A 12,739-nucleotide genomic window follows, 5' to 3' on the forward strand; every position below is an offset into this window, starting at 1 on the left:
CTGTGACATTTATATTCTATGTGTACTGTATATTTTAAGTCGTTCCCTAAGTTCAGTAACTGACAGCACCATGGAGCATGTGCAGTGAATCAGCAGAAAAGAAGATGGGGAGCTACTGGGGCATCTTTGGAGACACAGATCTTCCCTGCTAAAGGGCTGCTACAGAAGCTCAAAACATAATGTACAACATTTCTAGCTACTTCTTCAGTTTAAGTTACCTTGTCCTTTAAGTAACCTACTGATGAGGATTAGCTGGAGACAGGAATGACTGTATATGCTTGGCTTATAGGCTTAGAATGTATTGCACAGTCACACTAACGCATCACATGAATTTAATATGGGGTGCCAGACCCAAGCCTCTATGTGCAACATGGGTTGTACATCATTAGTAACCAGGGATGTACCGAATCCACAAATACCCTGATTCCCTATTAGTAACATGCCTGATTCCCTATTAGTAACAAACCCATGTATAAGAGAATTTGTTTTAATTGATTTGATGTTACTGCCTCCAGAAGATGAATTACACACAGTGGCTTGACTTCCAATAAGCAGACCCTGCAGAAGGGGGGGGGGAAGTATTAAAAATGCTTCAGTATAAGGTGCACAAGGGGGGGAAGGGCTGGCAGTGGGTGAGCAGGTGTTCACCTCGTGGCCCCAAAGGAGGTGTGGAGGCCCCTGGGGTAGCAGCCCTGTGGGCCTTTCACACTCATGTCCGACCCTGTATTGGCCTGCCTCCTGTATACACCCCTGCCATACAAGTATCAGGTGAGTAAAAGTGAGAGGGTGATTGCGGGCCGCTGCAGTAACATGACATTGAAGAGTGGGCCAAAAATGTTTGGTAGGAGGGATGCAAAGCTATCGGTGTTATTACATTTTTTTAGACCCATAATACAGGGTTTCTCCAACTAAAACTCCTGAGGAAGGGCCTGATAGCTTTGAGTGCAGGTTGCAGCTGGGGGGTTGTGTCATTATTGAGAGAATGAAACGCCCCTCTACACACACACACACTCTATGTTCTTATGTGCATGACTTCTAAATCAATGTTACTGTTTCTTTGAATTAAGTTGCTGCGCGCAATGCAGCAATTTTTTTTTTTGACCACACCTGTTTTTGTGGCCACCCTAATTACCATGTTCATTTTACAAAATTTGGCAGGTTATGAAAGTTTGAACATATTTCTGTTTTTTTTTTTTGTTCAGTTATTACAGTTTTGCTAATGAAGGTGAATTGCCCTTTAAAGGAGAATTCAACCCTTTAATAAAAAAGCCTGTACCCCCCCACCCAATGTAGACCCCCTTCCTCCAGGCTAACTGCCCCCCCGGGTAAATGCCCCATACTTTATACTTACTCCTCGGCGCAGATTCACACATCAGAGTACCACGCAGCCACCTTCCGGGTCTTGGGTAAGCAGAGTGGGAGAGCGGCATGGCGTCACATGTGCAGTTGGAGCAATTTGCGACAACTGTGCATTCGCCGAAACGCACAAAAATTGCTGATATGCTGTAAAAAGACACGAGGAACTGGACGATGGCTGCGTGGAACTCCGATGCCTGAATCTGCGCCGAGGGGTAAGTATAAAGTATGGGACATTTCCCCCGGGGGGTAACCAGGAGGGAGGGGGGGTCTATGTGAGCGGGTAACAGGTTTTTTTTATTAAAGGGTCGAATTCTCCTTTAAAGGGATACTGTCATGGGAAAACATGTTTTTTTTTCAAAACGCAACAGTTAATAGTGCTACTCCAGCAGCATTTTGCACTGAAATCCATTTTTCAAAAGAGCAAACAGATTTTTTTATATTCAATTTTGAAATCTGACATGGGGCTAGACATATTGTCAGTTTCCCAGCTGCCCCCAGTCATGTGACTTGTGCTCTGATAAACTTCAGTCACTCTTTACAGCAAGTTGGAATGATATCATCCCCCTCCCCCCAACAGCCTAACAAAAGATTAACAGAAAGGTAACCAGATATCAGCTCCCTAACACAAGATAACAGCCGCCTGGTAGATCTAAGAACAGCACTAAATAGTAAAAGCCACGTCCCATTGATACTGATTCAGTTACATTAAAGGAGAAATAATAGCCTGCCAGAAAGTAGTTCCATCCTAAAGTGCAGGCAAAAGTCACATGACATTAAAAAAAACCCCAAGTATTCCCATGACAGTATCCCTTTAAGTCGAGTCTAACTTCTCCAGAGAGACCTGTTATGTTATATTGTGACAATTACTTATTTGCTTATCTTAAAATTGGTACACAAGTATCTTATCTGAAGCTGTGGCTGTTCTGGGCTCTCCGCCTAAAGAAGTAACACATACTAGTACTTATGTGTATTTGTGTAGAGAGAAAATATTCAATGACAAAGTATCTGAGGCAAGGCAAAGCCCTACATATACACACACATAACGACTGTAGCCGAATGAAGAGCTTTCAGGCACGGCCGCACGTGAGAAAGTGAAAGTGGTGCTCAGTGAGAGGATTGTGGATGGAGCTGGAGGAGAGCCATGTGCATCAGGCTGTACTTCCCCGCATTGGTCCTCCTCACACGTGAGCATCTCACTCACACATCCCATCTCCAGCTCATTCTGTAAACGTCATTCGGTGTGTACACACGCCCCGCCCCATAGGCTGCGAGGCCCGCGCTTCTTTGCCTTTCATTGGCCGAGGACCTTTACGTCGCGCATCTCCTGTCGACTTTGATTGGCTCCGACGCGCCCACTCTTGCAGCTGCGCAAGACTGCCCCCTTCCTTCTCACCGCTCTGTGACAGTCACCGGCCATTCTGGGGGCAGCGGAGGAGGAGCTGCGTCACCGGCTGTAGAGTGACAGGGCGCATGGGAACGGGGCTCCTTATCGCTACACCGTGGGAAGCATAAACCTCTTCCCGATTTTGGGGGGGAGGTTAATCCCTGTATGTGCACGGACATGTCCTCCAATCACCCCAGAGTGAAACGCACTTCCAGTTCCCCTACTAATGGCCCCCCAGCAGGGGCAGGTGGATCTGGCAGCCGCCTCCTTCAGCCCATCCGCGCTACCGTGCCCTTTCAGCTCTTGCACAGCCCCAGCCGCTCCCCTTCCGCCTCAGTTGGAAGTAACACGGAGCCTGCACCCCCTAGTCCCTCAAACGGCACCCCGCCACCCCCTCTCCTTCCCCAGCATCACACCTCGAGCGGTGAAGCGGCCGGAGCCCGAGTCCACAGGAGGAGAAGCACGTCCCCGGACAGAAGGAGCGCAGGGTCCCCGGGAGGCAAAGGTGAGAGACGTAAACGTAGCGCGGAACAACGTGCGTCTTCCAGCTGTTCCACAACTACAGTAGCAGGAGGGGTGAACTTCCTACTTATTCCCTGACTGCTGTAACTCTACTTGCCGGGACTTATAGTTCTGCAACAGCTCCAGTGATATTACACTATGATATTACACTATTGGAGATTTCACCCCCCCATCCACCCTGTAAAATATAGAGTTGTGTCTATAGTAATGCTACAGCACATACCATTTCGTGGGGGGGGGGGGGGTGTATGTGCATTATCATACTGTATACTAGGGATGCACCAAATCCAGGATACGGTTCGGGATTCAGCCTTTTTCAGCAGGATTCATATTCGGCCGAATCCTTCTGCCTGGCCGAACCGAATCCTAATTTGCATATGCAATTTAGCGACAAGGTAAATAGTTTGACTTTTTGTCACAAAACAAGGAAGTAACATTTTTCCCCCTTCCCACCTCTAATTTGCATATGCAAATTCGGTTCGGTATTTGGCCGAATCTTTCGCGAAGGATTCAGGGTTTCGGCGAATCCAAAATAGAGGATTCGGCGCATCCCGATTAGATACAGTATAATTATGGGCATATAGCGTATGCTTCTATAATACACAAGAGCCATGAATATCCTGTAAATTATATAGTGAATAAAGTACCCCCTCTTGTAAAATATAAGGATATTATAAGTTATCGAGGAGTTTCATGACCATGTAAAAGTACCAGGCCGAAGGCCAAGTGTTTTTATACAGGTCATGGAACTCCGAGGTAACTTCTAATATCCTCATATTTTGCAACTGGGGGTACTTTATTTATTATAATACACAAATTTCAGTGAGTCATGTGACAGAAATGACATCCAAATTCACCGTTTATAAGGATATAATTTATAAGATATTCATACTTTTGTGTATTATATCCTTATAAACGGTGAGTAGTGATGTCATCCGTTACAAGCGGTGGGTAGTGATGTCATTTTTATCACACGACTCACTAAAACTTGTGTATTCTCATAAATAAAGTCCTCCCCAGTTGCAAAATATGAGGATATTACAAGTCACCTCGGAGTTCCATGACCTGTATAAAAGCACTCAGCCTCGTACTTTTATATGGTCATGGAACTCCTCGGTAACTTATAATATCCTTATATTTTACTTTATTCTAGGGATGCACTGAATCCACTCTTTTGGATTTGGCCGAATACCGAACCAAATCCAAATCCTGCTGAAAAAGGCCAAATCCCGAACCGAATCCTGGATTCGGTGCATCCCTACTTTATTCACTATATAATACACAAAAGCCAATTAATATCTTGTAAATTATATCCTTATAATCGGTGAGTAGTGATGTCATCAGTTATAAACGGTGAGTAGTGATGTAATTTCTGTCACATGACTCACTAAAATTTGTGTATTATAATAAATAAAGTACCCCCAATTGTAAAATATGAGGATATTATAAGTTACCTTGGAGTTCCATGACCTGTATAAAAACACTCGGCCTTCGGCCTCGTGTTTTTATATGGTCATGAAACTCCTCGGTAACTTATAATATCCTTATATTTTACAAGAGGGGGTACTTTATTCACTATATACTGCACCTGCATAAACGGCAGGACAAGAACCAGACGTACAACTTGCTGTGGAGCATCAATGCACACATCTAATGTGGCTGGATACAGGTACAAGCCTTATATCAGTACAGGTATGGGACCTGTTATCCAGAATGCCCAGGGCATGGGGTTTTCCGGATAACATATTTTTCCGTAATTTGGATTTTCATACCTTAAGTTTACTAGAAAATCATGTAAACATGAAATAAACCCAATAGGCTGGTTTTGCTTCCAATAAGGATTAATTATATCTTAGTTGGGATCAAGTACAAGGTACTGTTCTAATATTACAGAGAAAAAGAAAATAATTTTGGATTAGTTGGATAAAATTAAGTGTATGGAAGTTGGCCTTTCTGCAATTCGGAGCTTTCTGGATAACGGGTTTCCAAAGGGAAGGGATCAAGAACAAGAAATGGCTGGATAAATAGATTGGGTTTTTTTTTTACCAGTTTTTTGGTCGGGAATCTCCTGATGTGCCCAACCCGCAAATCGCCCGTTATGGTTTATACGCCATGGAAATCACTTCATGCTCAGACTATAACCTATTCCATGTCTGATGTGAAAATCTCCTGTGTTCGAGATCGAGAATAATGGAAAGTGCTTTTTCGATTAGTCTTTACATTTATATATGCAAATAATGGTAGAATAGTTGCTTACATTTCACTGACCCCCATCTAAAAAACAAATGCTCTGTAAAGCTACACATATGTTGCTATTGCTATTTTTTATTACTCATCTTTGTTTATCAAGGTCCTCTGCTATTTATATTCGTCTCTTATTGAAATCAGTGCGTGGTTGCTAGGGTAATTTGGACCCTAACAACCAGATTGCTGAAATTGCAAACTAGAGATCTGCTGAATAAAAAGCTAAATAACTCAAAAACCAAAAATAATAAAAAATGAAATTGCAAATTGTCTCATTGTCTCAGAATGTCGCAGTTTACATCATACTAAGGGGCAGATTTAAAAAGGGTGGAAGTGAAAATTCAAAGTAAAAAAAAAAAATTAAATTTTGAGTTATTTTTTGTGTACTTCGACTAGGGAATAGTCCAAATTCGATTCGAATGTGAAAAAAATTTGAATATCAAAATTTATCATGTACTGACTCTTTAAAAATTTGACTTTGCCGAATTGCTGTTTTACCCTTTGGGGGACCTCCTAGATAGAACGTATTTGGAGTCTATTGGTGGACTTTGAAAAGGTTTTTTTTTTTTTTAAAAAAAAACTTCGAATCGGATTAGATCTAATACGATGTTACTTCGATTCGAATTTGAACGAATATGGCCTATTCACCTGCAGAAAAAAACGTAACATTTTTTAATACATTTCGGTTGGTCTTTTTTTAGAAGAATTCCGAAGTTATGTGAGTTAAAAAAAACTCCAATTACTTTCGAAATTAGACCCTTGATAAATCTGCCCCTCGATTTACCCCCCCCTTTATTTGGGGCTTTCAAGAGTACCTAACTAGAAAATGTTTCTCCCCAAATTTAACTTAAACCCCCAAATGTAATAAAAGGCGCTAAGTGTGCCCTGGAGCAGTAACCCATAGCAACCAATAAGATTGTTGCTTTTAAACAGGTGACCAGTAAATACTACCTGCTGATTGGTTGCTATGGGTTACTGCCCATGGGCAAACTTAGGGCCATTTATTACATAGCCCCCTAACTGTTCTTCAGCTTACTGCCCCCCAGTCACTGTTCATAAAGTGGGAACTAGGGATGGGCGAATTTGACCCATTTCGTTTCGCCAAAAATTTGCCGCCGGTGAAATGTCTCCGACACCCATTAAAGTCTATGGGCGTCAAAAACATTTTGACGGGCGTCAAAAACATTTTGACGCGCGTCTTTTTTTTTTTTGACGCATGACGCCATACAAGTCTATGGGCGTCATTTCTGCGGCGAAACAAGGTGAAAAAATTCGCCCATCCCTAGTGGGAGCCATTGACCTAATGCGCCATTCACGTACACAAACCCACTGCCCTCCAAAAAATGCAGACTGTATTTTATATTTGTTAGTATTTATCAAGTTCTGCTTACAAATTGAGTGTAGTTGAGGTTGCGTAAATGAGTAGCCTTTGCACACCCCTTCAGCTATAAATGGTTTCTTTGTGTTTATCGTAAATTGCTTAATTTGACGAGGATCCAGAGCACTAACCTTTCACAACCACCACTTCCCCAAGCAACAAACAAACCTGCTGAAATAAAACCTCAATGCAGAGTTATTCTAAGGACAACACTTGCGCCATGAGCCGTAGCAACCGACTCGTTTGTTCTCTTTGACACGGTTGATGGGTAATTGCAGTGTCCTGATTGGTTTCTATGGATTGCTAGATCCGGTGCAAACTTTCATTACATAGTCCCTTGTATGATTTGTGTGCTGAAGTTGTATGTGAATGCACCAGTGCTTCCTCTCTGTTCCTGCTCTGGCGTTACTATGGTAGTGTTGATGTTTACTGTTTGAGGTTGTAACCACTGTGAATGGATGCACCATAGCATTAAAACTACTGTCTCAGCTATAGCCCATGTCTTCTGCTTTTTAAATTGCTTTTACAGAGAACTTGTTTTGAATTGTCACCCAAAGTTTTAAACTCTATCCTATCATTGTATCCCTTGCAGAATAGGGGAATTTAATATAAGCTTCCTCATACTGAAATAAGAAACTTTCTCAATACAATTGATTAAAAATTCTGTACTGTTTCTGAAATAATCAATTTATCTTCACTATTCCTCTCTCAGCATCTGTTTATCCCTTCTTTTTTCATACAGCAGTTGGGTTTCAGATTTTGTTGACCGTTAAATCCAATATTATAGAGGGCATCCTTTCCTAGCAAGATGTATTAGAGCTCACTTAAATAACTTATTCCAGTACAAACAAAATCTAACAAAATAACTGCCTTTTGCTCAAATTCTGCATGTAGAGAGACATGATGTGTGGTGATTTTAATCGAGTGAGCTCTAATACAGATATGGGATATGTTATCCAGAAATCCATGAGCCAGAAAGTTTCGAATTAGGAAAGGCCGTCTCCTATAGACTCCCTTATAATCAAATAATCCAAATTTTCCTTTTTCTTTATAATGATAAAAAAGTAGCTTGTACTTGATCCAAACTAAGATATAGTTAAGCCTTATTGGAAGCGAAACCAGCCTATTGGGTTTATTTAATGTTTATGTGATTTTCTATTATCCAAATTATGGAAAGACCCAGGTCCCCAGCACTCTGGATAATAGGTCCCATACCTGTACGTCTTCTAGGCAAAATGAGCCCCCTATAAGTTATATTGGATCTAACTGTCAATGATTATCTGACACCCAACTCCTTAATGAAGACAGAATGAAGAGAAACAGATGCTTAGAGAGGAATAGTGAATATAAACTTGATTATTTCAGATACGGTACCAAGTTTTAATTGATTGTATTTAGAAAGTTTCTTATTTAAGTATGATATTTTTTCATTTTCATGTTACTAAATACTAACCTACTGGGGGGTTCAGACTTTGGCACTATTTACTACATTTACTATTTTCTTTGTTTCTTATGTTTCAAAGAATGTGAAATGAAATGTAACCTTGTATTAAAATGTGCAACTACAATAGAACCCCCATTTTACCCTTTTTAGGGGAACAGGAAAAATAATGTAAAATCTGGGCAAATATAATATTAGGGAAATGTTTTAAAACAACTTATTCTTCAAGTGCTGAAATGATATAAGCACAGGGGGTCTCTTTTACTCTGAAATACAATGTTTACTTTAATATTTACTTTAAGGGTTAAGCATTGCAGCATTAAAGGGGTTGTTCACCTTTGTAACAAATTGACAAATCTAACAGTTCACATGAATAGAACAAACTTTCCCATAGAAATAGTTAACAGAAAAAGTACAGTTCAAGAGATATTCACCTCAGAAGTGTCCCTGTACTAATCCTTCAGTTCCACACAGACCCTGTGCTGGGAGGGGGTCACTGACCCCCAAAAACACTACAGTGTTCACTTCCTCTTCCTTATATGACATCACACATTGTACTGGCAGCTAACTTAACTCCTATTGGCTATGTCTGCTGTCAATCTGCCACTGCTTCCTGTGCTGGGCTGTGCTGGGGAATTTGAGCAGCATTCAGGTACTGAAGAGAAACTGTTACAAGTTTGTGAGAGGGAGGGGGAGTGTGGGCTGCGTACTGCAGAGACTTCAACTGTGCAGATGGGGGGATCAAGGTGCTTGGGACCAGGAGTTTTCTGGATAATGGATCTTTCCATAATTTGGATCTTCATACCTTAAGTCTACTAGAAAATCATGTAAACATTAAATAAACCCAATAGGCTGGTTTTGCTTCCAATAAGGATTAATTATATCTTAGTTGGGATCAAGTACAAGGTACAGGTATGGCATCTGTTATACAGAATGCTTGCGACCTGGGGTCTTCTGGATAGCAGATCTTTCTGTAATTTGGATCTTAGTACTAGAAAATGGTGTAAACACTAAATAAAGCCAATAGGCTGGTTTTGCTTCCAATAAGGATTAATTATATCTTAGTTGGGATCAAGTACAAGTTACTGTTTTATTATTACACAGGAAAAAGAAATCATTTTTAAAAATTTGAATTATTGGATTATAAGGGCTACTATGGGAGATGACACTTGTACTTTCCAGAAATATATTATTTTTTTGGGGGGGGGGGTCCATGTATTATTTTGTGTATTTACCTCATAAAAAAGGTAAAATATTTTTCTGGTATAGATCCCTATATCATGAAAAATATAACTTTTTCATTTTTTGGTATTTAGAGCTCTAAATCTTGTTCCACTTAAAAAAGGTATCGTTTTCCTAGGTAAATTACCTACCCCCCCACCCCCGGGAGAGCGCACAAAATGTTCAAAAAACGTACCTGCCCTCATCACTGCTCTGCCTGTCACTGGCTGCCACCTCACCCTTTTAAAACCAAACACATATGAAATCCACAGCCTGCATGGCTAATTAGCAATTCATTTAGATGCATGATACATGGCTGCACAGAAATCAGTTCAGTCTGCAGCATCTACAGTAAATGAGTTGATAATTAGCCATGCAGCCTGTGGATTTCATATGTGTTTGGTTTTAAAAGGGTGAGGTGGCAGCCCTACTGTCCCTGCTAGATGTGTAAGTTACATACGATTCTAAGCAAGTCAGTGCTGGTTTTGTTGCAATTTTGTAAATAACTGACATTATGCCTAATGCCAAAGGTTTGCCAAACAATGTTGCTTGCTCCTTCCTTTTCTGCAGTATTTGTCTGCATGGCTGTGTGATTGTTTGTTGCAAGGCAGGTTTGTTTATATGCTGCGTCTGTTAACCTCTGCCATTACAATTGAGTAATCAACCAATGACCATTCAAATTATGTGACTGGTTACAGTTTACAAGCACCCAATAAATTACTAGGAGGAGGGCAGTATTAACATCCAATAGGAAACAAGTAAGGGCAAAGCCTGGGCATGATGATGTCATCATATAGGAAGTTCTTGGTGTGTCAGGTTCAAAATAGGCCACTCCCATCACTTCAGAAAACTGGTCAGAGAGACAGGAGAAGGACTGAGTTAATAGGTATAAAAATTAGCTTTTACAATGGCATTTTTATTTTTCGTATGGAAAATGGTTTTTCTAACACATTGAGAACATTTTTAGTGGTTTCATAAGATTTGTACATTGAAGGTGAACAACCCCTTTAATGTTACACTATAGGGAGCATATGCAAGACACAAGCTATACAATTCACAGATGGCAAACAGGTATTTTTGGGGATATCAAGACAAGTTTTTTTGGTGTAAAATCTGGGGAAAGCACCCAATTGAAATGTATTATAAATTGGTGGGACCAAAAAAACTTAAGGTGGCCATACACAGATAGATCCGCTCGTTTGGCGATGTCGCCAAACGAGCGGATCTCCCTCCGATATGCCCACCTTGAGGTGGGCAATATCGGGCTGATCCGATCGTGGGCCCTAGGGCCCAACGATCGGATCCTTCACGTTCGCAAACGGGCGGTCGGATCGCGGGACCGCATCAACGAACAGAGGCGGCCGCGATCCGACAGGATTTTTAACCCCATCCGATCGAGATCTGGCCGACTTTCGGCCAGATCTCGATCGGGGAAGCCCGTCGGGGGCCCCCATACACGGGCCAATAAGCTGCCGACTCGGTCTGTCGGCAGCTTTTATCGGCCCGTGTATGGCCACCTTTACTTGAAATCAGGATATATAATTTAGTGTTCACTATGTTTTTAACACACTGATTTCTTGCAGTAGCTGTTCATTATTTTTCACTTATAACATTAGTTTATGAATTGTATAGTTAGTGAAATATGTAATTTGACTTTTGCTTTCAACTGTAAGTGCTTTAACTGAAGATGCCAATTTATATGTGATCTGTAAAGAATACATTCGTTCAGTCATCAACAGTAAGATTTCAGTACTGGCTGTTCCTTGCTAGAGGTGTATGTATGCTTGTTTGTTGTTCAATAAGGGATTTAGAAGCTGAAGACCACTGTCTGACAATTCCTGGCATAGGGCAGTCTTTGCTTAGCTGAACCTTGGATGCAGATATTGTTTTTTCACATAATCAACTTACCTTTATATACTGGAGTTCAGAGTTTCTTACCACAGTATAGTCTTGTTTTAGAAAAAAACATATTTGGGCATAAATTTTGCACCCACAGAGACTTCAAATGTAGCTGTTATTTTGGATATTTTGAGCTTGAACTGCTTCATTTAACTCCTTTGACATTTTTTGGCCACTGTGTCACCAATGGGGATACACTGTTTCATGCGAACATCAAAATGCCATGTGAACGCTGGTGGGCAATGATCCCTCTAATTATTTCTCAGTTGTGTGTGCAAAAAAATTCTTTTGTGTGTGCATTTTTACAAACTGTGTGCGCAGGTCAGAATAAGTGCTAATTTCTTTGTGTGCACCACAATTTGTTGTATGCGCTGGCATTAATTTGTGTGCGTGTGCAGGTACACACAGCTTAGAGGGAACATTGCTCGTGGGTATTGCAGAATAAAATGGAATCCATTGCTTATGTGCTTATGTTTGGCCAAACCTAAACCCCACACACAAAAACAAATTGCCCGTGTAAAGGCCCTTAGTTCAACTTATGGCTTCTTATAGATCATCCATAGTCCATAAAAGCTCTTTACCAGGGCAGCCAAAGTATTTAAATGATTTATCTTTGCCTTTATAATATGTTGCATACAGCAAATGTACGTTAACACATATTAGCTAAGTGTAGTAAAAACAATTTGTTATAATTGTTGGTGTGTTTTTTTATGTATGTATTTATGTATCCTCTAGACATGGTTCTTCACATGACAAAAATAATTTTTATCAGGTCTGAAGCTTTCTGGATAATAGATTCGAAATTCGTCTTGGGGAAATCTAGTAACAAACTAGAATTTTAAAAACTCGGATGAATTTAAACAACCCGAAAATTCAAATTGAATTAGATTCAAATTTGATTAAACTCGATTTCTCCGAAAAAATGGTAGGAAGGCTACAAACATCTCTAAATTGGTCACTGGACCTCTTCCATTGACTTTTACAGGAATTTGGCGGTAATAGGTGGCGAATAGTCGAATTCGAATTCTTAAAGGGCCAGAGTATGATAAATCTCAAAAATCTAATTTGAATTTTTTTAAAAAACGCTAAATCAAGTTTGGATAATTTCCTAGTCGAATTTGACAGTTTTGACCATAAAAAAATGTCAACATTTTAATTTTACATTCGACCCTTAATAAATCTAGCCTTTAGTTTGTACAATATTCACATCATTCCCCTCCCCATTTGGGCTTATAGGCTAAGATGCCTGTTACATCACCACAATACAATATGGGAAATTTCATCAGGCCTA

At 40.5% G+C, this 12,739-nt stretch overlaps 1 protein-coding gene across 4 annotated transcripts in view; it reads left to right on the forward strand.

Annotated features, from left to right (window-relative positions):
• The first annotated feature begins 2,647 nt into the window (after positions 1-2,647).
• glcci1.S (glucocorticoid induced 1 S homeolog) overlaps positions 2,648-12,739 on the forward strand; it is a 40,776-nt gene continuing 30,684 nt past the window's right edge. For 2 of the 4 annotated variants that reach the window (XM_018269200.2, XM_041567487.1), the window contains exon 1: positions 2,649-3,248. In XM_018269200.2, the coding sequence (XP_018124689.1) occupies positions 2,909-3,248 (340 nt within the window). In that variant the 5' untranslated portion in view covers positions 2,649-2,908. Of the gene's footprint in view, positions 3,249-10,416; positions 10,436-12,739 lie in introns of those variants that run through there. The other 2 variants (XM_018269201.2, XM_041567488.1) reach the window with 2 other exon arrangements.

This window comes from Xenopus laevis, chromosome 6S, assembly GCF_017654675.1.
Source record: "Xenopus laevis strain J_2021 chromosome 6S, Xenopus_laevis_v10.1, whole genome shotgun sequence".
Classification (NCBI taxonomy): Eukaryota; Metazoa; Chordata; class Amphibia; order Anura; family Pipidae; genus Xenopus; species Xenopus laevis.